The sequence below is a fragment of the Sorex araneus genome, chromosome 1 (genome assembly GCF_027595985.1).
Source record: "Sorex araneus isolate mSorAra2 chromosome 1, mSorAra2.pri, whole genome shotgun sequence".
Taxonomy (NCBI): Eukaryota; Metazoa; Chordata; class Mammalia; order Eulipotyphla; family Soricidae; genus Sorex; species Sorex araneus.
The window spans coordinates 136,881,358-136,908,751 of NC_073302.1; the positions used below are offsets into that span (position 1 = coordinate 136,881,358).

Genomic DNA, 27,394 nt, shown 5'->3' on the forward strand with positions numbered 1-27,394 from the left:
TTTGAATTAAAAAAATTCATTATTTCATGAAATGAGCAAGGACAAAAAGTTTAAAAATTATACTTTTTTGGGGAGACAGGGCATAGCTCAAAGTAAAGCTTAAACTTTGTATGAATCAGATCCAAGTTCTATCCTGGGTTACAAACACACACACACACACACACACACACACACACACACACACACTGTATAATTATATATAGTCTTTCTCCCTTAATGCCTGCCTCTTGGAACACTCTATTTCTGGGGTTGCTCACATCAACTTGAGTTGCCAATTCCTTTTTCTTACTCTTCTTGTTTCCCAAATGGAAGTAATGAGGGTATTTTATGAGCCTTACCTAGAGTTTCAGAGATGAGGAAAAGAGCCAAGGCAGGCACACTCCAAATCTGCAACGCCAACATCTTGCAAAGTATTTCTGTAAAAGACACATGTAATATTATTTAATATTCCTTCTCTTACTGCATACATATAAATAATAATATAATACTTAAAGATTTTTGTTCCTATTGTACAGCTGTTTTCCATAACGTAGTAAAAATTTTTATGAGACTGTAGAATATTTTTTTATTCCCACTGAATTATTATTACTAAAACATTGCTGAAAAATCTAACATACTTTAAGGTTAATTAAGAGCAATCATATCCATTATAAAGTCTTGCACTAGTAGTAAATACTTATGTGAGGTTATGAACTTCAGAGACAAATTTTTGAGGTAAAACCTACCATAAGAACAATATATAACTGATAAAAATGGCTTGTGGGGGAAGAATCCTTGGACGACTAAAAATATCTTGGGAGACTGGCTAAGATGGCAGAGAAGGATGCTCTGTTAATCACAAAGGTCAAAAATGCAACCAAACAAAGGATCAAAGGATTCCTCAAGGGTCCTACAGAAAAGAGCGTGGCAGTAACCTGCTAAAATCACTGATGTGAGTTTCCACCGAAGAATGTTTTTTCAAGTAAGCTAACCTAGAGTATGGTGACAGGAGTAGGAGAGACAGAGAAGCTAAAAAGCAAAGGTTGATGGAGGTGACACAACAGTGAATCTGTGGACCACAAATGCACTCACAGCCTTTCAGACATCGAGCGGCACAAAGCCACAGGCTTAGAAGCTGAGGCAGCACTTCAGGCCATGGCTTCTGTTCTAAGGTGGTGTCAGACAAAGACAAAAGAGTGTACCAAAAGATAGTACCCTCCCCCCAAACTCCATCTGGAGCAACAGGGCAAGGGTATGTCACTAGGATCTTGTATAAAAGCAGTAGATGCAGAGGCACAGACTTTGCTGTAGAGGCTCTACTCCACGTGGACATAACACACAGTGGCATGGGGCTTGGGTGGAACTGGTGAGTAGCAGCCTGAGGTTGCTACCCATGTCTGCACAGAAACATCCCTCACTGCACAGCAGGAGCCCACCAAAATTAGAGTGATGATAATCCAGTGTGAAAGGGTTGTACATCCCTATGGCACCCACCAGCTTTGTAATTTCTCAGATGATGACTTCAGAGTGACCATGGTGAAGCTGTTCAATAAGCTGAAGAAACGACAGTACAGACCTCCAATAAAGCAAAGAGGGTATGACATAACTGCAATCTGAAGTCACAGAACTGAAGCTCCTTGTAGGTGAAATAAAAGACATACTGGAAGCTTCAGTCAGTAGCAGAGTGACAGAAGGAAGGTATTAATCGGTGAGCTCAAACTATCAATACAAGAAACCATCAGTAAAGAACAGAAGCTGAACAAATGATTTTTTTAAAAATGAAAAATATCAGAAAATTATGAGTTCAAGAGGATCAATGTAAAAATTATAAGGAAGAAAAAGGGTAAGTCAAGGAGAACTATTCGTTGAAGAAATAATAATTAAGAAGTTCCCAACTCACTGAGCTGTAATCCAGATTCAAGAAGCTTAAAGAGTTCCAGTTATAACCACCTCAAACAGAAAAACTCCAGCACACCGTAGATAAAAATGACAAAATCCAAAGCTAGAGAAAATTCTGAGAGCAGCAAGTCAAAAAAAAACTGAAATACAAAGAGAATGTGCCCCCCTCCCCAAACTCACATTAGATACATTAATTAAAACTATAGGTCAGAAGGGAATGGTGGTATACAGCAAAAAAACTGAATGAAATAAGCACTCAAGAATACTCTATCCAATTAAGCTGTCATTCAAACTTGAAAAGAATGACACAAAGTTTTACAGACAAGAAACAGCTGAAGAAATTCGTAGTTGTGAAAGCTAGCTTTGCAAGAAGTATTAAATGGCCTCCTTTAGTACAGAAAGTAGGGTGTTTGCCTTGCATGAAGCCAATCTGGGTTTAATCCACAGCACATCATATGGTCCCTGGAGCCAACCAGGAGTGATCACTGAGCTCAGAGCCAGGAGTAAGCCCTGAGCATTGCTGGGGAGTGGCCCAAAAAATTATTCCCCTGATCAAAAATAAATAAAAAGCCAAACTAACTTCACAATCATAATTTCTATTAAATGACGGCAATAAATTCCTTCATCTCAATAATCTTGCTTAATGTGAATGGCCTAAACTCACCAATCAAAAGGCACAGAGTGGCAGGATGGACGTGAAGGAAGACAGTCACTTTGGTGGTGCATATGATATTGGAACACTGTATGCCTGAGATTACTATCACAGGATCGTAAATCAGTGCCTAAATAAAGGAAGAAAAAAATATGTTACTTTCAAGTTACAACTCATAATAAAAGTTTTTAATTAAATCTACCCAGGGAGGAATGCAAATAATAGAGATCAGTGTTCTTCAACCTTTTTATACCTGCAGACAGGAGAAAATAGGAAAAACACTTTGCAAACTGGCTGAAGATTAAGATATAAACAAACAACAATATAGGTAGTAGTTTATTAATACAGTGCTATTAAACTACAATTTTTAGTTACGGTGACATATACTGTGTCTCTGATTGGGGAAGGGAGAATTTTTGGCAGATTACCATGTAATTGCCACAGACTGGTGTGGGTCTATGGACCAAAGGTTAAAGAACAGGGATAGAGAAGTTGAAAATCTCTAAGAAAACAATTTAGAGTTCTTTACCAAGTTAAAAGTGTGTCTTAATTAAAAAAAAAAAAAGTGTATTATAAGACTAGGCACATTCACTCCTAAGCTTGTACTCAAGAAAAATTTATGGGACTTGGAGCAATAGCACAGCAGATAGGGCGTTTGCCTTGCACACAGCTGACCCGGGTTCAATTCCCAGCATCTTATATGGTTCCCCAAGTACTGCAGGAGTAACTCCTAAGTGTATGAGCCAGGAATAACCCCTGTGCATCACCGGGTGTGACCCAAATACCAAAAAGAAAAATTTATGTCCCATAAAGACAAAATTCAACACAGCTTTATTTATGATAGTTACCAATTGCAAACAACCCAAATGTCCATCAACTGGTAAATTGATAAACACATATCCAAGCAATGCTATACTCATACAATATATCATACAGCAGTAAAGAAAATGAATCAGTGATAGGTATAAAAGCATAAAAGTGACATATGTCAGAGACATAGAAGAGATAGTACAGTGGGTAATGCACTTGCCTACTCATGGCCATTCAATCCCCAGCATATATGGTCCTGAAGCACACAAGGTGTGATCCCTAAAGGTACAGCATTGCCAAATGTGGCAAAGAAGACAAGGAAGGAAGGAGGGAGAGAGGGAGGGAAGGATAAAGAAAGAAGCAAAAGGTTGCATCTATAGGTTGTAACTATACAAGTGGTCTAAACTGTGACAGAAAGCAGATCAAGGGGTTGAAGTGATAGCACAGAGGGTAGGGCATTTGCCTTGCGCATGGCCAACCTGGGTTCGATTCCCAGTATTCCACATGGTCCCCTGAACAATGCCAGGGGTAATTCCTGAGTGCAGAGCCAGGAGTGACCCCTGTGCATTGCCTGGTGTGACCCAAAAAGCAAAAAAAAAAAAAAAAAAAAAAGCATATCAAGGATTAGCTGGGGATGAGGTGTGGAAATGGAATCAATGTAAATGCACAAAGGAAATTTGGGGGCGACAAATATTTTATGACCTGTTAGTAATGGTCACAAGTAAGACTTTATATGTGGTCAAAATTCACTGAACTATACACATTGTGAAAGTGCCAGATTTTACACTACTTACAAACTAACCAGTTGGCCCGCTAGTTTCATGGATATTAGAAGTCACGGCTCCTGAGTCAGAGACAAAGGACTTCATTAATCATTCTAATACCAAGAGTGTTAGCCTGGGCCTGTTGCCTGAACCCAATTTCCACAGAGCATTGTAAAAAGAGTAAGGTAACATATAATATGCAGGCTAAGCTTAAAAAAACAAAGTCTTTTAAATGGCAGCAAGCATGCCTGCCCTTTACTCTGAAGAAAGACCAGTATCTCTATTTTCTAAAGATGTAAGCAAATTTGTCCTTCACTCAGAGAGACAACCATTCTACCTTCCAATATCCTTGAAAAGAAAGACACTCATTTTTTTTTCAAAGGCAGTTTTATGTATAAGGCACTGCAGAAATAATGAAGATATGTGTGGAATTGTTCCCTCACAAAATGTATCTAAAAATAGATGAGCTTTAATGTCTATAAACTAGACCTCAATCAAACCACACCAACCATGCCCAAAGTACTTAGCCAAAAGAAATGAAGTGTCTATTCTTCCAAAAGACATTTATAAGTATGTAAATAGAAATTTTATTCATAAAAGCTGAAAAAGCATAAGCTACTAAAAATCCACAGGGAATAAATGATATAACATGTGGCAGTCAAACAACTGAATCATAAATAAGAAAGAATATATCTCAAGTACCTTCAAGAAAAATGGAATTTCATACATAAGAAGAAACCAGACACAAAATAAATCTCCTTATATGAAGGACATAAGTCTCCTTATATGAAGTTCAAAAATAGGCAAATAGTCTGTGATGATAGATTTCCAAGTAGTGATAAATTTTGGAGTAGGAGAAAACACAGAAAAGAACATTGTGAGATACTGGATAAATTCTATAGATTGTTCTGAGTGGCAGTAGATTAACCAAGTTTTCCAGTTTATAATCACAAGAAAAAGAATTAAATGTCCGGAGATAAATTTCACTAGAAAAATACAATATCTGTACAGAGAAAACAAGATGTTGTTGAAAAAATAGGTTAGAAGAATTAATCTATTTTTTTAATTGTAGATTAGAAGAACTGTAGCACTGTCAGCACCAGTAACGTCTCCATTGTGAGGCTTGTTGTTACTATTTTTGGCATATTGAATATGCCACAGGTAGCTTGCCAGGCTCTGCCGTACAGGCGCAATTAGAATAACATAATTAAATTAACATAGCTAAAATGGTTATATTAACTAAAACAGTGATTTTCAATCACTATTCCACAGACTAGTGACAGAGAGGAGAAATTTTCAACTGGTCTGAAAAAGTTACTGCTGCTTAACACATGGTAAGCCTGGATCATGTAGTGGTACTGTTAGAAATATTATATTATTAACTATGTTATTTATTTCTGCCTTAGAACTCTTCAAAAAATTTCTGTTTTCACTGGGCCACAGGTATATAAGCTGTAAAAGTGGGACCCAAAAGATAGACTCAGTGGTTTGTGGTGCTTGCCTAGCAAGGGTTAGGACCATGAATTCAAACTCTGGGGTCACAGGCAACATAATAATGGCAAAACAGTTGTGACCTTTGCGAGAAAGGACCAGGCAGGTGGCTGAACATGAAAGCAAGTGAGAATCCCGGATCTGAATTCCCTTATATCACATGAGCCTACGTCATACATATTAAGTAGATCCTAACAGTCAGAGATTTGAAGTTTCCTGTAAAAGGCAGAGTGGGTTCCACAGTTGAAAACCATGAGTGGAATTCTTCTATAGACCCTAAAGAACAAAGCATTCCTGAAGGATAAAGTCAAGAATAGAGATATCAGGATCAGAGAGATAGTACAAGGTTTAAGGCATTTGCCTTGCACATGGTCAACCCAATTTGATCCCCATCCCTGCATGTGCTTTTCCAAATACTGCCAAGAATGATCCATGAGCAGAGAGCCAGGGCTAAGCCCTGAGCAAAAATGAGGTACTGTGCTCCCTTACTTTAAACTACAATGCAAAGCAATAGTAATTAAAGTAGCATGGTAATGGGATTTTTAAGACATATAAAGGCTGGAGAGACAGAAGAGGATGTGGGGCCCTTGCCTTCCATGCAGCCAACCTGGGTTCTATCCCCAGCACCATTCATTCATGCTCCCTAAGCACAAAATCATGAGTGATCCTAACTGCAGAGCAAAGAGTCAGCTGTGAGCACAGCTGGGTGTGGCCCCCAAAACAAAAACAAACTAGATATACAGATCAATGGAACTGAACTGAGAGATCAGAAACCAAACCATGCATATAGGGACAACTGACTGACAAAGGAATCAAGGCTTACAATGGACTAAGGAAAGCCTCTTTAGTAAGAAGTGCTAAGATAACTAGTTATCAACAACAGAAGAATGAAACTAGATCACTATCTCATACTATAAAAAATTAACTCATGGGGTTGGAGCAATAGCACATTGGGTAGGGCATTTGCCTTGCACGCAGCCGGCCTAGGTTTGATCCCCAGCGTCCCATATGGTCCCCTGAGCACTACCAGGAGTAATCCCAGTGCATCTCCAGGTGTGACCCAAAAAGAAAAAAAAAATTAACTCAAGATCAGAGCAATAGTAACATATCCCCCCAATCAGGGTTCGATCCTCTGCGCTCCCCCAGTGCAGAGACAGGAGTATCCCCTGAGCATTGCTGAATGTGACCCAGTAAGTAAAAAAAAAAAAAAAAAATTAACTCAAAATGGATTGGAGACTTGGATACATGACTAAAATTATTATAAATGAAAGAAGAAAACATAAATAAGCTCCTTGCAATCAGCTTAGAGACAGTGCCCTGATGCTAATGGCAAAGGCAGAAATAATTGGGACTAAATCAAACAAAAAGATATACACACATTCCCATGTTTATTATTACGGTATAACTTATAATTGCGAAGAACTGCAAATAACCTGTATGCCCTTAAACTGATGACTGTGTATATGTGGTACATATACACAATGAAATGCTAGTTTGCCATTAGAAAAAAAATGAGGATGGGGAATGTGGCTCAGGGCTTACATGTGTGATGCCCGGAGTTCAATTCCACGCACCACACAGTCCCGAGCTGACAAGAATAATTCCCAAGCACCAAGCTAGTAACAGACCCTGAGCACTGCCAAATATGTTCTGAGGGGCTGGAGAGATAGCACAGTGGGTAGGGCGTTTGCCTTGCACTCGGCCGACCCGGGTTCAAATCCCAGCATCCCATATGGTCCCCTGAGCATGGCCAGGGGTAATTCCTGAGTGCAGAGCCAGGAGTAACCCCTGTGCATCGCCCGGTGTGACCCAAAAAGCCAAAAAAAAAAAAAACCAACAAATATGTTCTGAAAATCAAAATATTTTTTAAACATGAAAAAATAATAACAGTTGATATACTGCCGTTTGCAGCAATATGGATGGGTCCCAGAAGTTTTTCAAGCTTACTAAAATAAGCTGGATGGTAAAAAAGGAAAACATGTGTTTTCACTCACATGTAGTATTTTTAGGGAAAAAAAAAAGATTAAATAAATTCTTTCACCATTCTTCTTTATCCATTTCACCCCCCTCTCATTCCTTACCCCTGGTAACCATTAATTGGTTTTATAGTCGAATAGGTTTTTTTTTTGTATTTTCCTATTAAATAATCAGAATGTGGTATAAGTAAAAATATGGAATTTTAATCGTTATTTTTTTTTAAAAATCTCTATACTGCTTTCCAATCATGAGCACAACCTATTGGAGTTTTTTTTAGTTTTTTTCTTTTATTTAATTTTTTTTTTTAAACTAGAGTGGACAGAGTGTTTGCCACGCATCCGGCCAACCCAGGTTCAATCCCTAGCAGCATCCCTGCCTGAGCAGAAATTCCTGAGTGCAGAGCCAAAATAACCCCTGAACATCACTGGTATGACTCAAAAAGCAAAAACAACAACAACAAAAAATAACCAACGAACAAAGAAAAACCAACAAAAAAGCATTCCATACTTTACACGTATGGTGTAAAGTGGTATACATTTTTTAGCAAATTACATAATTCACTGAATTATATTGCTTATAAATTAGATCTTATCAGAAACTGTATCACTGGCATCCTGTTCTTTGTTGATTTACTCATGCGGACACCAATAACGTCCTCTATTATACTCAGCCCTGAGATTTTAGCAATCTCTTCTTCCTCGTCTTTCCCAAAGGCTCTTTCATGGTCAGGAGAATGAGACCTATGTTACTGTTTTTGGCATATCGAATACACCACGGGTAGCTTGCCAGGCTTGCCGTGCGGGCGGGATAGTCTCGGTAGCTTGCAGGCTCTCCAAGAGGTATGAATGTATCTGTTACTGTATTTGGGATATGAATACGCCACGGGGAGCTTGCCAGGCTCTCCTGAGTGGGCAATAGACTCTACGTAGCTTGTCAGGTTCTCCAAGAGGGAGAACTAGGCTATTAGATGTCACTATCAGAAACAAAAGGAAAAAAAACTACTTAAGAGTGTGGTGGTCAATTTTTCCATATCCATCAAAATGAAAACATCCCTACGGTTTGAACTAATGATTCTATTTCTAGTACTTTATTCCATAGATATGAACAAAACAATACAAATTTTAAATAGTAAAAGGCTGAAGAAACATTAAATATTCATGATGAAAATATACTATGGCATATCCAAACATAATATATGTAGTCATAACAAAAAAATGTGCTCTCTGTGCAGATAATAATCACTGACAAAAAAGCATACATTTAGGGAAGGGGGAAAAAAAGCATACATTTCATTTGCTTATATATACATAAAATATCTCTCCATTGATAAAAATTCAAACTCTAGCTTCCACTAAATATGCACAGGTTGATGGGAGATTTTCCAATATACATTCCATACTTTTCCAATATACATTCCATACTTTTCCAATGTTATACTGTGAGGCCTTAATATTTAATCAAAAAATAAGTATAGTTTAGGCAGAGATATAGTTTAGCAATAGAGCACTTGCCTTGTGTGTGTGAGGCCCTGGGTTCAATGCCCTATATTAAAAAAAAAAACAGAATATAAAACAAATAATATAACTTAAATGCTTTTTGTTTTGCCTTGGTTTTTTCTGTAATGCCAGGGCCTCATGCATACCAGGCATGAACTTTATCACTAAGTCACTTTCCCCAAATAAGTATAATCTTAATTTTAAAAATAATTACAAATAATTAATGAATACGCCATTAAGTCAAAAATAAAACTATTAACTTCTTGATGGGGCTTCATAATACAACATTTGGAATACATACTTGGAATACAGCCTTTTAAAAATTAAATGTTAAATATCAGCTTCACATACTCCCTAACCAGGTAATAATCACTCTATAACAAAATTAATAGCTAATTTTCATCTTGCTTTCGTGGAGAAGGATCCAGTGCAATGACTTGTCTTTATTGGAAGGAAAAAACTTTATAGCACATAATAGTGCAGCAGCTCAGGGGGCCAACTGGCAAGACACCAGCCTGTAATAGGCTCCAGTTAGTGCACTGCTGGATTTTGTTTTTGTGCAACCAGAACCAGATGATGGCACTGTTGTCTTTGTCCTTAGGGAGCCTACAGCACTGGTGCCTGAGGCTGGCTTGGGGGCTAGCATCCGGGTAGAGTCCTTTCCACATAGCCATCATCTAGTAACCTGCTTGTCAAGATTAAGAATGTCAACTGCAGAGAACACTGACTGCTTTGGGACCTCAGTCTGTGGTCACTTAGGGCTTATATGGTCAGCACATCAGCTTCACAAATAACTCTGAAGCTATTAAGAAGCAGCTAAAATGTAAGACACTAAGCTATAGAAAGCGTTTTTGTCCACCTGTTTCATCCCTTACATTACCAACTTTCGGTCCTCCTATACTAGAAAAATCTCAAATAAACTGTATATTAGAACAACAAAACAGGTATCCTGATGCTGATTAAACAGAATGTATATCATACAATCCTGGGCACCCACCTACATTAGTGTAAGTGTAGCATAGTGAGCATAGTGTAAGTATGCTCACACTACAGCTTCTCTACAGTACTTGGGAACTGGCAATCTTTCTACTGGTTTATTACTACAATCTTATGACAAAACTCTGAAATTAGAGGTCTCATCAGTACTTTAAAAAGTAATCAGAGCAGGGGCTGGAGTGATAGTACAGCGGGTAGGGCATTTGCCTTGCATGTGGCCAATCTGGTTTAGATTCCCAGCATCCCATATGGGCCCTGGAGCATCACCAGGAGTAATTCCTGAGTGCAGAGCCAGGAGTAACCCCTGAGTATTGCCGGATGTGGCCCCCCCTTTCCCCCAAAAAAGTAATCAGAGCAGTATTAGGAAGTACTTTTAAAAGGAAAATAGGCAAACACAGCTTCTATGTTGCAGTATTAGGAAGTACTTTTAAAAGGAAAATAGGCAAACACAGCTTCTATGTTTTAGTAGAAAGTGCTTCCTAAAGAAGAACATCTATTCATAGTATATGCATTTAGGCAATTTTGTTGCTGGTTTTAAAATTGATAAAACTGAAAGTTACTGGCTTATCTTTACCCACCTTTCAATCTGTTGATAATAAATATTTAGCTTGAAGTTCTATTATTAGTACTACTCTCTCATCTTTTGCAGAAACTTACATGCATATAAGTTTTGATGTCATAATCAGCAGCATTACTCTAAATTAGTTTGTTACAATATTATACTGACCTATATTATGTTATTAAATTATTTAAAAATTATTCTACATTGCTTTATTGCATGTACTTTATAATCACGTACTGCATATAGCAATTTCTCCTGAAATCTGAGTGTTTCTTGGAAAAGATGACTACAGAAAAGCTTTCTTAAAAGAACTGAGCAGCAATTCCTCAATTTTGATGGTTCGACACAGTACGATGCATCATAAATTAATTTATTACTCTTAATGTTATAACAAAGCTTATGAATGATTTATGTTTAAAAATCAGCACAGGGTTGGAGAGGTAGATTGATGAAGCAGAATTAGCTTGCAGGAAGCCTACGTTTAGTCCCTGATATTTCATGAACACCTCCCAGAGTGACAGCTCCCACCCCTCAACCACAGAGCTGGGAGTAGGCCTTACGCACCATGAGGTGTGGCCAAATTAAAAGAAAAAAAAATTACGATTATTGCTATGGTTTTTAATTTTCATTTACTTTCATTCCTATGGATTTTCTCATGGCAGAAAAAGCAAGTTGAGTTACAAATGATAAAATATTTAACAATTTTCCCCTTATAAATTATTTTTATTTTTTATGGCTTGAAATTTTTAATATTTTCCCATTTCCTTTTGAGTCTGACCTAAATAAAAAATTAAAATGCATGAATAATGCACTCAGATTTGCAATGCAAGTAAGAGTATTTTATTACTATTGCAATGTTTCTACTATAACTGTAGAACAGATACACTACAATTGCTTAATAGTAGGGGCTGGAGAGATAGTGGGTAAGGTGCTTCCCTTGCACATGACTGACCTGGGTTCAATCCCTGGCATTCCTAAGCTAGGAGTAAGCCAAGAGCACTGCCAGGAATGCCCTCTCCCACCCCAGTAAAGAAACATCCCCCCTTCCCAGAAAAAAACAAGACCAAAAAACCTCAAAGTATTGTTAGTTAAATGAATAGAGTTCAGGATTAGTAAAATTTTCAATATGGTACATCATATCATAATCAGTAGTATTACTCTGAATTAGTCTGTTACAATATTACACTGTATATTTAAGATATAATATAAATTTATAATATATAAATAATATATTTAAATATAAAATATAAAATAAAAGTATAATACAAAATGGCCTATATTATACTATTAAATTATTTTTTAATTATCCAACATTGCTTTATTGCATTAGTATTAATTCTGAATAACATTATTTTTATTGCATATTTTTTATAATACACAAGTTAGTTTCACATAAATTATTTCACTTGATTCTCTCAACATCTAAATGGGCAGGGAAGAGGTTACATTTATATAAGTTTTATTTTTAAAAAAATCACTTTCAGATTAGTTTTAAGTTGTAACAAATTGAGAAGTACTAAGATTTCCCATTTACCCTTTTCCCTATATATGCATAGTACCCCCCATTATCAATCATCAACTTACCAGAACAGAGGTAACCAACACTATTCATAAACCAGAATCATATGGCCAATAGTCCTCAACATTACATACATTCGTGGTGTTACAGATTTTATGATGATGGAGACTGTTGAAACGTGACCAAAAATACTTCGACAAACGCTACTTACCAAATCATAAAACTAAAGTGAGGGAACAGGATTTGAAATTAAGTCTTTCTTCCACTCCAAAGGCCAAGTTATTTTCATTGAATATTTCACTGTAAGAGAGAAGAACCTTATTCAGAAAGTTATTTTTGAAAGTCAGGCATATGCTTAGTGGTAGCGCCTAACATTTTATGTGTGATGTTTAAGGCCCTGAGTTCAAAACATAGGAGAGCAAATAAAAAAAAAATCCTGAAAATCATAAAGTCAGTTTTGGTAATATTTATGTGTAGCACTGCACTGTAGCACTGTCCTCCCATTGTTCATCGATTTGCTTGAGCAGGCACCAGTAGCATTTCCATTGTGAGACTTGTTACTGTTTTTGGCATATCGAATACACCACGGGTAGCTTGCCAGGCTCTCCCATGCGGGCGAGATCAGAAGCTATTAGGTTTTCAGATTTTGTATTTCTATTTATGTGGCCACAAGTCGGCAGTGCTCAGGAGCAAGTTCCTATGTGTGGCTTGGGGTTCATTCCCGGCAGAATTCAGGGAACCACATGTCCTGGGGAATTGACCCTGGGCCTCCTGCAGGAAAAGTATGTACTCCAGCCCTTTGAGCTATCTCTCCAGATGAGATTTTTTCAGGGTTTAAGAAAATAATCATATTTTGAATACCTTGAGCTTCAGTATAAAATAATCTCATTTAACAATCCCATTTAAACTATAACCATTTAGCTATATGAAAGTATTCAAATATTCTAGAACTGTTTTGATACATACTTGAAAACATTATCATTTGACTCAGTCTAATGATAATGGCCCACATTAAGTGTGAACCCAGCAGCTCACTGTCTGAGATCCCAAGTACAAGTGATTTTCAGCTGCACCACAACCAGTTAAGGGCATGTAACTACAGAGTGTGAAACTGACAAACAGCACAACCAAAGATGTTAGTATACCCACTGGTCAGGAATGTGATCCCTGGTCAGTACATGTGTGACCATGACAGTGACCCTTGGCAATGAACTACAACCAGGATACAGGAAATTCCCCCTTGAAGCACTGCAACAAAAGGATCATGACCCCAAGAGAGCAGCCCAGTCAAGCATGTTGAGTACCACAACCTGGTGGGCAAGCCCCAGTGAGCACAATGACAAAATTGTTGGAGCGCCTCAGGAGCAAGGAGACCAAGACTGTATGCGATCCCCCCCCCCCCCACACACACACACTCATCCCAATGATTACAACATCAACAGAGAGAAGGGAAGCAGCAAAAAATTGTTTTCAGATTTTTCTCCAGCCAGAGAGATAGCTTAATGAGCACACACTAAGCTTTCTGAAGACCGAGGTTTAATTCTGCCATGTATGATCCCCTGAGCATCACCAAAAGTGCAGAAGGACTAGCCCTAAGCACAATCAGCACAAAGGAACAAAAAAATTTCAGTAGGGTTGGAGAAATATTAAAGTGGTTAAAGAGTCTGCCTTGTATGTAGCTCAGCTGGTTCAATCATCAGCACACAGCACAGTGACCTAAAAACTGCAAGTAGGGTTCGCTGTGAGAGGCCCCTAGGTCCCCTGAGCACTGCTTGGGTGAACCGTCCCCCCTCTCCAAAGAAATTAAGAGATCAAGATTTTCTCAATACTAGGTTAAATTCTAATGTAAGTAGTGGGGTTCCTCTTTGAAATGCAACAAGACGGGCTAGTGACGTGGTCAGTGGTAAATAAAGGGCATGCCTTGAATGCATGAGTCCCAGGATCCACGCCAAGAATTAGAGGGAAACAGGGAAAAGAGCTGAGAGGGAAAAGGAAGAGAAATGTAATGAAATAACTTTAACTTTAGGCAGGAAGTCAAATCCATTATTGCTTCCCATACATTAGATTTCTGACATAAGAATTAAATTGATAAAAATACTTTTTTAAAATGCAAAGAAGTCTGTTTTAACTAATCAATTGTTACTGAAGTGCAAAAGCATCAATTATGGGTTCTTGCTGAGTTCCAATAAAACTCTACATAAGTAACGGCATGATGGATCTAGTCTGTACCAGGGTTTCTCTACCTTTATTCTAAAATACTGTTTTATTTCATTTGCTTATTGTGTAAGGGGTTGAGTTACGCTCAACACCAAAACAGATCTGTTGAATTCTTATCTCCCAGAACCTCCAAATGCAACTCTGTTCTTCTTAGTTTAGATGTAAAACTGGGAAGGGAGTGGCAGGTAATTAATACACAATGACTAATACTGGGTTAATAAAAAAAAAAAAAAGATACATAGGAAGAATGCCAGGGACAACAGAGGCCGAGATTACAATTCAGTTGTAGGCTAAGAAAAGCCAAGGACTCAAGGACTTAGGGCTGTCTAGAAAGAGGTATTGTAGGTCTATCAGAAACCACAATGAGGCAGGCAACATTTCTATCCGGTCTCTAAGTCTCAGGAAATTTTAGAGCAATGATGTTTCACTGCCAATCCACAGACAGGTGCCTATGTAAAAAGAATGCATGTGCTCAGTGGTGATGCACTTGCCTTAAAGGTGAAGCCCTGAGTTCAATCCCTGGCACTGCAAAAAAGGAAAAAAAAAAACAACTTGAAAATCACTGATTTTATTTTGTATATGTGATTATCAATATAGTTAAATTAAAGGCTATCATTCTAATATTTATTTTCTACCTATTTGTTTTATTCTCCTTTTCCTGTTCTTAACCTTTGTTAATATCTTTAATAATTTTTGTTTTCCTTTTTGGCTTATATACTAACAGTCTGGGTTTTGTTAGCTCTGTAACTGTTTTAAGGTTCATGGTAAACATCTTAAATTTATTAGTCTACTTTTAAGTGACATTACAATACCTTTTGATAATAAGAGTAAAACATCTATTTCACCTTTCCTGACATACTTTCAGCATACAACCTACATTTCCTTATGCTATAAGCTGCATATGAATTTTACATGTGTTATAAACTATATTGTCATTTTTGTCCCTTTTCTTCACTTAACTGTTATAACTAGGGTAACTAGCATCACATGGTGCTCACACATAAAGCTATGCTGCTGGCTGAAAGTTGTACTCCATTTATTTGCAGTGCTCACACACATTCTGGGTGCTGGCTGTATTTGCTGGAGGTCACAGTGGTGGTCACACAAGTGTTTGTGAGAGATCACACTTCCTGGTCATAGTGCTCACACACGTTTAGTGGTGTGCATCAGGAATTCCACCTTGTAAGCTGTGATGCTCATACACAGTATGGCCCCAACAGCCGTAGTGCTGCTTGAAATCACTAACAGCACAACAGCACAGCTGCCAGGATCACACCTGGGACATGTGGAGGCACCAGGGATCAAACCTGCAAACTGGGCCAAAGCAATAAGACAGCAGATAGAAAACTCGCCTTGCATGCGATCAACCTGCAGGTGATCCCTGAGTGCAGAGCCAGCAGTAAGCCCTGAGTACCTCCAGCTGTGCAGTGACCCCTCCACCACCACCACCAAATGAAATATACAAATAATTTTTAAAGTTTTGTATCTTTGAGGCAGGGAGACAGCTCAGTTATCTGGAGAGTATGCTCAGCATGCAGGAGCATTGGGTTCAAGAGTTCTCCAGCATTCTGTTCTATGTCTAGACATCCTGGTCTCCAGTCATCACTTCAACTCAGTATTTATGTGCTGAGCCAAGAATCTCCCTATCTGTGACATGGTCTGAAAACCATGTAAAATTCAACTTTACATAATTAAAATAAAGTCAAAATTCTATGTAAAAAAACCATGTAAAGTTCACCATATTTGCTTTCCAACTCTCCAGTTCATTGAGTTTCATTATTCAGTGTCTTAATAATTACTGCTTCAAGTCTTTTTTTATTATTGGTTTGATGCTTTAGGCAAGAGGAAAAAAAATCTTATCTTTGTTACTTCATTTTGGCCAGTAGTGCAGGATGCAGTCATGCAGATATCAAATCAAATAAGGATTGCACAAGAAAACTACTGTCAAACCACTATTTTTAGAAAAATGGTGTGCAGAGGTCTAAAGTCCTTGAAACCTTATTCTACTAAGTGCGTCGTTTGCATGGAAAAGGCTTGGCATCAATCCCTGGCACCAATTAGTCCAAGCACATTTGAGAGCAACCCCCAGCACTGCTCCCAAAATCAAACAAACTAATATACATATTTAGCTTGAAAATACTAGTATGGTTAAACGTGCAAAAAGCTCCAAAGAGCATATTTATTATCAGATTAAAAAATTGTGATCATTCTAATATATGCAAAGTATCTGATATGCTTTTAGTAAGATATTATATGTATTTATATATATATGAATTTCTTGCCTGACTTTTTTAAAAGCTTTCGCTGAGGTAATGACTATCCAAGCAATAGAACTATTATAACTAACCCTATAACTGAAAAAGTTAAGAGCTCCATTTCCTACACATTCCAGACTCACTAACTAAATGCAAAAACAAAACTATAAGAGCAATGGAAGAAATACTTTAAAGTATGCTTATAATTTTAGAGCACCTAAAGGTCACCTGCAAAATATCACTATCTTAAAAAAATTTTTAACTATTTTTAAAGTACTATGATGTCAATCCATATTCTTACCATAGCTTAAGATATGAAACAGTACATGTGCCAAGGATACAGCCCAGAGCTTGGCACTCCAAGGTACTGTCAGCACCACCAGGAGAAAGCCTGGGCCTTGAGCTGATCATAGATTCTGAATATCACTGAGTGTGACCCCAAAATACAAAGAAAAAAAAGAAAAAAGCCATAACAAATATAGTTGAGTCAAACATACAGCACTTGCCCTTTAAAAGTTCAATGTTTAGAAAGAACATGCAGTTATACAAAGCACAAAGAATAGTCAATTCAGATGGGCCAACATAACCCAGTCATGTCTTCTAGACAAGCAAAACAAAACCAGCATATATAATTTCTGACTCTAATTATGGTAACATTCCAGATTATGCTGCCTACAAACCAGAATCATCTTATCTGAAACAAAGCTCTGATGAGCTGACTCTGTTTTAGGAGGAGATCAATATGAAAAGCATGATTCAAAAGTAATGATAAACCAATATACCAGAGCAAAAGATGAAATTACTTTAAATAACGAGAAAATTAAAATTTGAACAGGGACAGATTTATTGTACTGAAATGGATTCAATTCCTGCTCTGGAATTGAGTAATAACGTATACAACAGACCCATTTCAACAGATGTAGCTCTCTTGTCAATTAGCGAATTCATTTCTATTAAATCTAGGACATATTAGAATAGACCCCACTATAGGTAGCAACTGTGACAATATCTCAAGTATTTCTGAAGCATTTGCAATGTTGACCAATCTCTGCTTCTTAAATTTCTATCTCCTGGTTTCTATGTAACAGTATCACGTAGCTGAATCCTTCCCCCTTTCTTCTCTCCTTTACTTAATTCTCTGCTAATTTTTTTTCCTCCTGACTATGAATATACTCAAAAGTATTTGGTATTTATAATTCTTTTAAAGTAACAACATCCTTGATGATATATAAAACACTATTACCTTCAAAGAATTTCAAGAATTCAGGCTTGAACCTCTTGTTACTAAATTCCAGTTGTTTATCATGATCTTGGATATCCTGTCTCTGGCTCAAATTTAACAGGTCCTGCATATTACACATGCCCATGCAGACATACATAACTCCACACTGAGAAAAAAAATTATCACAGGATAGGAGATAGTATAGGTGGGTAAGATGTTTGCCTTGTGTGTGGCCAACCTTGGTTTGATTCCCAGCACTAGATATGGTCCCCTGAACACAGCCAGGAGTGATCCCTGAACAGACTCGGGAATAGTCTCCTAAGCACTGCCAAGTATGTGCCCCCGCCCCCCCGAAAATGCAAAATCACAGTACTTATATTTTTCTCCCCATCTAAAATTCCTTCTCTTCTTCAATTGCTTCAGTTATTGGGGTCTGTTTATTGTCTATTACCTACTCAATATACAACAGATCTTCTCAGTTACAATACCCAGACTTCTTTCATGTCTTTGTCCCTTCAGTCCTTCCCTTTCTACCCTCTACACCACAATCTTATTTAGACATTCAGCACCTCAATTCTTAATATATTACCTTACTGAGCCAGGGAGACAGCTCATTAAGGCTGAAGTGCATGCTTTGCACACACTGGATTCAATTCTGGCACTGCACGATCCCCTGAGCATTGCTGGGAGTGACCCCAAGCACAAACCCTGGAGAAGCATCCAAGTACTGTCAAATTTGCCCTCATTCTAACCCTAAAAACAACCTATTGGTACGGCTATACTAGTCCAGTCACTCTCACTCAAATATACTCTATGAAGAAACACTGTATGAAGTATGATCAAGAATTCAAGAGTCTGGGGGCCAGACGGCAGATGGGGTGCTTGCCTTGCAATGGGCCCACCTGGGATTGATCCCAGAAATCCCATATGGTCCCCTGAGTCCTACCAGGAGTGATCCCTGAGCACAAAGTCAGGAGTAAGCCCTGAGTACCACTGGGTGTGGCCCAAAAACAACAACATAATTCAGATTCTGAAACCATGATGTTAGTATGAATTTTGATTCTATCATGTATTAGTCACTTGGCACAGGACAAATTAATTAACCTTTCTGCATCTATTTTCCTTCTTGTAAGAAAAAAAGGATAATAAAGTGTGCCTCACAAGGTTATAAGAATTAAGTGAATATAGGCAAAATATTCAGCAAAGAGAATGGAACCTAGGATTAGGAATGTATTTGGCTATCATAACTAATAAACCTTGGTTATTTCTTAACCTTCCCATCATTGTATCACTGTCATCCCGTTGCTCATCGATTTGCTCGAGCGGGCACCAGTAATATCTCCATTGTGAGACTTGTTACTGTTTTTGGCATATCCAATAGGCCACAGGTAGCTTGCCAGGCTCTACCGTGCGAGCAGGCGGGATACTCTCAGCAGCATGCTGGGTCTCAGAGAGGGAGAGAGGAATCGAACCCCGGACAGCAAGGCAAATGTGCTATCGCTCCAGCCCAACCCTTCCATACATATACCTCTATTAGGAATGGATAGAATCGGTTCTGTTCATTTTGGCTTTAACTAAATGATACCCAGGGTCAAGGCTGAGCTCAGATAATCCTTTGATCATCCCAACCTCTAAATGATCACAATCTATAGCATTTTTTTTGGTACCACTAAACAATGAACTTAAAATACTCTGCAACCTGAAATTCTTTTGTTTTTGTTTTTTGGGCAACAACCTGTGATGCTCAGGGCTTACTCCTGGGCTCTGCACGCTGGAACAATCACTCCTGACAGCGCTCATCAGGCGATATGGGATGCCGGAGATTGTCGAGTGTCTGCCGCTTGCAAGGCAAAAGCCTTACCTGCTGTACCACCACTCTGCCCCTCCCCCACAATTTCCATAAACTCTTGAACAAAGGTTCTAAGACCTCAAGCATCTTGAGTTCCAATAATCAACAGCAGGTGCTTAGGATCTATTATGTAAAAATAACACTAAGTGGAAAACTCAGCCCTGATCATACTGCCTTGAGATACAAGAAAAATGGGTAAGACAGAATATTCCACGCTAGGAGTCAAGTAGTAAGGTACTGACTGGGATCAGGGAATTGTAACTACAATTAAAATGAGAAGCTCTGAAGCAATTTCTGGGAGACAGAAGTGGGGGGGGGAATCAGCTCTGCAGGAGTTTTGGAGAACCCTAGGTTCAGAAACCAAACCGCAGCAAGTTTCCTCTGACAAAATGACTTCAAGTATAAGGTACGTCTGACAGTTTTAGGTTACATAGGGAATCTGAACCTCAATTTCCTTCTCTACAAAGTGGGTATCTGGACAGTTCTTCAGTTAGCTGAAACTCACCCTAACATTTAAGTTAATACAAAGGAACCCTTGGGGAATCTTTACATGAACTGTAATCACTGCATTCATATATAGAGCTGAAACTACCTGAGCACATTTTTTGTCCATAAGAAAATGTTTCAGTTCGCTGACGGTGGCTATATTGATCATATACTAAATTACCTAGGAGAAAACGTAAAGGACTTTCAATAACAGTCTTGCGATGGGGAGATCTACAAAATGCACCCCCCTTTCCTGAACCCTTTCTTTCTTGTAATTTTTCCTTCCACTTGTAATTAAGAACAAAGATTCAAAATTATTCCGAAGAGCACAATCCAACTTCATAGCAAGATGGTTCCATAAAAGTGGGCTCTCGTTTACGGTTAAAGACAAGTTCCAAATCAGTATTAAATGAGAGTGTAAGGGCTCGTGATAAAGGGTCAACCAAGAGCTCCTGGGACGCTGTGCAATCAGTCATTTCCTAGGACCATTTCCTAGGAGAGTCGTTCCTAGGAGCAGACAGTCATCTCATCCTACAGCATCTGTCCGCTGCACTGAAAGAACCAAACACTCCAGACCTTTTAGACGACGGTCCACGCATTCTGACAATAAATGATTTTCAAGTAGCAGAATGGCAGGGGAGACCCCATGCAACACGCGTTCTACCAACGCCGGGATCCTTCCTAAGAAAAAGCAAGATCCAGAGCAAGACCACCTTTTTTGTTGTTTGTTTTGTTTTTCTTTTCAGCCCCAGAACGCTTTTCTGAGTGGAGCTAAGACTCCAGGGTTGGGGTGGGGAGGTGGGGATAGGGTGGGGGTGGGGGCTCTTCGCCTGAAAACAACGACGCGTGCTGCACGGAAGCCCTCCTCGGCGCTGCTGGAAGGGGCGCGGCAGCGGGGGTCCGCGCGCTCGGGGCGCAGGGGGTGCGGGACGCCAGAGCCGGCGCTCGGCCGCCAAGTTCCGCCAAGTGCCGAGATGCGGGGGAACTTGCAGCCCCGACGCCAGCGCTACGCGGTGACTGCGGAAAGTCGGCTTGGCGGGGAAGGGACAGGAACCTCCGCCGAGGCCGAGCGGGGTTGGGGAAGGGGAAAGGGAACGGGGGCGGGGCTGGGGGTGTCTGGTAAGCAACCGGGGGCAGGGTCCAGCGAGGGAGTTTGGGGGGCTTTGCCGGACTGGATAAGGAGAGGTGTGGGGAGTGCGCCAGAGGGAGATCGAGGTGACAAAAGTTCTGGAAGTCCAATTCGGAAGCGCGGAAACGGGGGGGGAGGAAGGAATGCGGGGATTTCCAGCTCGGGGCGCGCGCGCGTCCGAAGGCTGTGAGTGGGGGGGTGGCCCTGGAGCGCTAGGGTTCCCCCCCACCGCCCACACACACCCTCGCCTCAGCCTCCTTCACCCCGACGCGGCCCTTCCTTCGTGCGATCACCGCCCCTCCTCACCTCAGGCCGCGGCAACCCCGTTCCGCGTCTCCACAGCGTCACGGCTCCCGCGGCGCCCAGCCGGGCCCCGTAGGCCGCTCAGCCGCGGACTCTGGCTCGGCAGCGGCCGGACGCCGACCGCGCGCCTCCGCTTCGCCTCTCGGAGGTTCGCCCCCAGCTCCGATTCGCTCCCGACGACTCCCCGCACACCCGGCGTGCGCTACTCCCCGTCGGGAGCCGGGTTAAGCGCTTCCCCCGCCCCCCCCTCGACCCCGCCCCGCAGCTCCCCGTGCCGCGCCCAGCCTCCGGATTTTAGGTCCGTGCGCTGATTGGCTCCCACCAGAGCCGGCGCGTCTGAGCATTGGTCCAGTGGCCGGTCGACGGCAAGGGGGCGGGACACGAAGCGGCTGCGATTCCCGTAACGCGTCTCCCGGCCTCCCGGATTCTGGTGGCTGCGTCCGCGTCGCCTCTCCAGACTAGATCGAAGGGTTCCCCCACCTCCCTTTTGCGGGCAGAAGGAGCGGAATGTTCCGTTTCCCCGTGGAATAGCGGGGTCGTGGGCCGAAGCCCGGGTGCTCTGCCCGCCTTCTCGCGCCGGCTCCTGAGGCCTGCCTTCGCGGCCTTGGCAGTAGGACGCGGCCGCTGGGGACCGTCGCGCTCCCTCTGGGGACTGCGGAGGCGGAGGCGCTTCGCAGCGAGAGGGGCTCGGCGGCTCCGCGGAGATCGCCGCAGACTGTGGCTTCGGTTCAAGTGTTATGTAAACGAACCTGGCCACGTTTTGTATTTTGAAGTTAGCAAATGAGTTTGGATGCAATTGATCCGTGAAGCCGAGACCCGCCGAGGAACTAGTCTTTAGTTGCGGTTTGCACTTCTTCCTAACCTATGTTTTGGAGGGAAGAAAAAAGATCGAGGCAAACCCAGTTCGGTGACAGTGTACCGCCCACCCACTCTGTCCCAGCCTGGAAAATGGACCACTTGATGAAGTAGCTTTTATGTGTGGGGAACCTGATCATTGTTTCCAAAGCAAAGCTCTGTGTGTGTGTGTGTGTGTGTGTGTGTGTGTGTCTAGTACTTGTCTGTCAAGCTGCGTATTAAACTCTATTCTATGTATGTGTGCTGTGTGCCATTTGTGTGTGGGGGGGGGGCGTGACAGAGAGCGGACAAGTGTATTATTCCCTTGGGGAAAACATTAAGTTGAGGATTCTGGTAGATTCAGACCACATTGTTGAAAGGCAGAAAATGGTTCTGTAGAGCTGCACTGTGTCAAGTGCTGTAAGAGTCGCTGGCAAATTTAGGCAAGTGCTTCAGGAGAGACAAAGCTCACCTACAGCCTGAAGGCTGGATTCTAGTTTGGGTGTCTTATACAAGGTTGTTTCTCCCCGCTCCCCCCCCTCCACTTCTTTAATATTGTATTAAATGTATTTAGATCTAGTCAACGTTTGTTTAGGGACAGTACATACTTGGTTCTGAATTGCCTGGTTCGAATCCCACTGCTGCTGCTTTTGATATCTGTGCCCTGACATAGGTTTTCATCTGTAAAATGAGAGTAACTGTACCAACCTAATAGGATTGCTGAAGGACTAAATAATTCCATGAAGTGCTTATTATATAATAGGTGCTCAGTAAACTTCAGCATTATTAAATGGAATATCTCCAATATTAGTGCTTCTCAATTTTTTTAACACATATTAAAAATGATATTTCTCTGGGATTGGAAGTCATCAGAGGGGATGTGTATCTCACAGAACATTCAGTGCTTTTCATGCTGGTCAGGAAAGCAAGAAGCCTGAAACCCATTCTTTGGTGTATATCTTTGTATTGACTTAGATCAGCAGCAAGAATCCCCTTTGTGGGGTTGGAGCTATAGCACAGTGTGTAGGGTAGGGCGTTGGCCTTGCGCACGGCAGACCCGGGTTCAATTCCCAGCATCCCCTATGGTCTCCTAAGTACCGCCAAGGGTAGTTCTGAATGCAGAGCCAGGAGTAACCCCTGTGCATCTCGGGGTATGACCCAAAAAGAAAAAAAATCCCCTTTGTAGAGATTAAAGTCCTAGGTTAAAAGAATCAATGTTGGAGAAAGAGTTTTCAGAACGCAAAAGCCATTTTTCATTTTGTTGAAATCACAGGCTCTGCAGAACTGTAGGGTACTGGCCTAAAATGACCATTTTTGGTTTCTCCCCGCTTCATCATTTTAAGAATCCTGTTAATGGGCTTAAAAAGAGCATAGAGGATAAAGACACCTTGCTCTACCCAGCGTACCCATATAGGATGGTGGCCTACCCAGCATCCCATATGGTCCCCTGAACATTGTCAGGAGTGATCCCTGAGTACAGCTGGGGGTGTTCCATGCCCCCCCCCAGAAAAACAAAATATTGTTAAGGGCAGGACAGATAGAACTGGAATAAAGTGCTCGCCTTCCATATAGTTGACCTCTGATCCCTTGCATGGCATATGGTCCACTGGGTACCCCCTTGGGTGCCGCCAGGGGTCACTCCTGAGCACAGAATCAGGAATAGCCACTGACCAAAGTGGGGTAGCCAAAAACCCCTTCTCCCCAAATAAAATAACTTTAAAATCCTGTCAAAATGCAAAGGTAAGAGGTTGGGGGGGGGCAGTGGTGTGGAGTGATATTAATCAGTTGATAACTTTCCACCCATGACCAGGGCTCATTTTAGGATTTTGGTTATGTTGCAGCTGATGGGGAAAAGCTAGAGCAGAGAGGCTATAATATGAGTGCACAGGTTACTTGAACATTAAAAAAACAAAAACAAAAACTAGGGTGAAATGCCACAGAAAAGGTAAATTTTATTGTGTTTGGACCATGCCCAGCAGTGCTCAGGGCTTACTTCTGACTCTGTGCTCAAGGATCACTCCTGGTGGTACTCAGGACCATATGCAGTGCTAGTGATAAAACCGGAGTAGCAAGCAGCCTACTCACTATTCTATTTCTCTGACTTCAAATAAGGTGTTTGCTAACAAAGGCGATTATCAACAAACTTTGCCTATCATGCTAGTTGCATAAATCTGCTCCTGAGGAAGATAACTATATGCATTTCCTTGCTGGTTCCCAGTTGTGATTCTGAAGTCTGGGCCAGCCCTAAACTATCCCCACCTAATGATTTCAGCTTCATGGTAGTGACTCAGTGCCTTGACCTCATGATTGTTCATTTTCCTCTAACAATATCTTCATCCTCACTCTAAGTCAGACACCCACAGAGTACTTTGTTACTGGGCTCAAGGACACACCTTGCCCCCAGTAACAAGAAGAAACTATTGGTCTAAAACTAAAATTTTGAGTTATGAGTTTTGTTCACTTTTGTCTCTTTCTCATAGAAGCTGTAATTTGACCCCAAAGTGATCCCTAGTTTTTTTCCACAAGTTTATCAGATATTTTCTACAAGCTCTTATCTTTCTAAACAGCAGCACCCTTTTATCAAGCATTTAAACTGCTTAGTACCTTCCCCTTGACCTTCAGCTCTATTTACCTTGTCAATGCTACTTCGTATTTCCCCTTTTCCTTGAGCAATCAGCCCCACCCCTCCATTTATTCTTACACAATCTTGTTTTGTTATTCTAGGATAAAACCAAGATCATCATTTGAGAACATTAACTTTCCTTGGAATCTCTTTCCCACTGCCTCAGAGTAAGAATGATCCTTATTCTGTTATAAGATGTCCTCTTGGGCCAGAAGGATAGTTCAATGGGCCGGGTGCATATTTTGTGGTGGGTGGCATGGGTCCATCCCCAGAATTGCGTGATCCCACCATTACCAAACCCGGAGTAGCATTCTAGCATTTCAGAGTGTGCCACTCTCAACCAAAGGAAGATTCCTTGGTCCCTATGTTCTTGATCCTATTAATACTATATTTAGTCCCCTGGTTTTATTTTTTATTGTTAACATAAAATAATTTCAAACGGACTGGAGACATAGTACAGTGGGTAAGGTGCTTTCCTTGCATGTGACCAACCTAGATTTGATCCCTGACACCACTTATGGCCCCAAAATAATTTTTTTTAAAGAGAGAACTTTAGGAGTTTATCTGTAACAAAAAGAATTTCGTGTCATAGTAAAAAATAATAAGGCTAAATTAGCTCAACTTTCAAATTATGCAAGTCATTTTTTTTTTTGCTATAAGCAGGTATAATAGACTTTTAGTTTTTGTTATTTTTTTGTTTGAGGGGTTGTTTTATTTTGGATTTGGGACTACACCCAATACCCAAGTGTGTCAGAACTCACTCCTGACTGTGTGCTCAGGGATTACTCTTGGTGGTGCTCAGGGGACCATATGAGGTGTTAGCGATTAAACATGGGTCACCTATGTGCAAGACAAGCTCCTTACCCACTGTGTCATACCTCTCCAGCACCAATTTGCAGTTTGATAAGACATACTATGTATTTAGGAATGCTAGACTTTAAGAGTGAACCTTATGACTTTCCACTTACTAGTTTCTTTGTGTGATTTCCTCCTCCCAGCAGTGAACAGTTATGTAGTGACTATGTTACATAAGATTATAGTAACCATCTTGCTTATAGCTCTCCCTTATTATATCAGATCCCCATTGTGGATTTGAAAAGATCTAATTGTCATGTTATAGCCTCTATGTTATTGAGATTATAATGTTTATCTTGTGAGAAGGCAGCCATTGCTGGCTTTGAAGAAGCAAACTCTCCTATTGTGGGTGTCTACCTGGACAGATCTCATGTCAAGGGACAGAGAATAGCTGCTAGCCAACAGCTGCTAACAAATTGAAGCTATGCAATTTACAACCTCAGGAAACTGAGTTGGGCCAATAAAAGCAGATTCTGCACCAATCAAGCCTCAGATGAGATCTCATGCCTATCCAATAGACTGACTACATTTCTGCCTAATAGGGACTATGAGATAATAAATATATATTGACTTAAGCTGCCAAGTTTATAGTAATTTGTTGTAGTAATAGAGCAAAGAGATAGTTCAGGGATAATGCACTTTCATTGCTTGGTCCCAGTTTGATCCCTGGAACCACAAATGGCCACCCAAGCATCACTAGGAGTGACCCTTGAGCACAGAGCCAGGAGTGACCTTGAGCACCACCGGTTGTGGCCCAACTCCTCTGCCCCCTGAATAAACTATATATAACAGTGGTCCAACCAGTAATACAGTGGGTAGGGCATTTGTCTTGCATGTGGCAAAACTGAGTTTATTCCCAGACATCCCATATGATCACCAGAGCACTGCCAGCACTAATCCAGAGTGTAGCACCATGAGCAACCCCTAAGCATCACCAGGTGTGGCCTCAAAATAAGTAAAAGATAAATAAAAAAGAAAGAGAGGAAGAAAAAGGCCACTAGACCAAGCAAAAGTTGAAAGTCATATGCATAGATGTTAACAATTGATGTAATTTTATATATTCAAATCTAACTTTTTTTTTGCTTTTTTGGGTCACACCTGGCGATGCACAGGGGTTACTCCTGGTTCTGCACTCAGGAATTACTCCTGGAGGTGCTCAGGGGACCATATGGGATGCTGGGAATCAAACCCGGGTCAGCCTCCTATAAGGCAAACACCCTACCCGCTGTGCTAGCACTCCAGCCCCCAACACTTTCGATTCAAATAGATCTGGTCCTAGAGAAGAAAATATATCTAAACAGGAGACTGCTCTGCAGTCCAAGAATCCCAGGAGAAAAGGAATCCCTTGGAGAAGTGACTCTTTCCCTTCTCCTCGTGAGCTTGGGTAGGCTTGAGTACGGAACGGTGTGCTGCACCCCAGGAGAGTATAGAAAAGGCAACCTGGTGCAGTCCTGGGTCTAGCCGTTAAGGAGAGTT

The 27,394-nt window shown here is 40.7% G+C and overlaps 1 protein-coding gene across 2 annotated transcripts in view; it reads right to left on the bottom strand.

Moving 5' to 3' along the window:
- IL6ST (interleukin 6 cytokine family signal transducer) overlaps positions 1-21,829 on the bottom strand; it is a 46,969-nt gene extending 25,140 nt beyond the window's left edge. Inside the window, exons 1-4 of one of the 2 annotated variants that reach the window (XM_055145386.1) lie at positions 21,610-21,829; positions 12,357-12,445; positions 2,543-2,660; positions 339-416 (exon numbers count right to left, since the gene is read on the bottom strand). In XM_055145386.1, the coding sequence (XP_055001361.1) occupies positions 339-402 (64 nt within the window). In that variant the 5' untranslated portion in view covers positions 403-416; positions 2,543-2,660; positions 12,357-12,445; positions 21,610-21,829. The remainder of the gene's footprint in view (positions 1-338; positions 417-2,542; positions 2,661-12,356; positions 12,446-21,609) is intronic. The other variant, XM_004608440.2, reaches the window with a different exon arrangement.
- Positions 21,830-27,394: the final 5,565 nt, after the last annotated feature.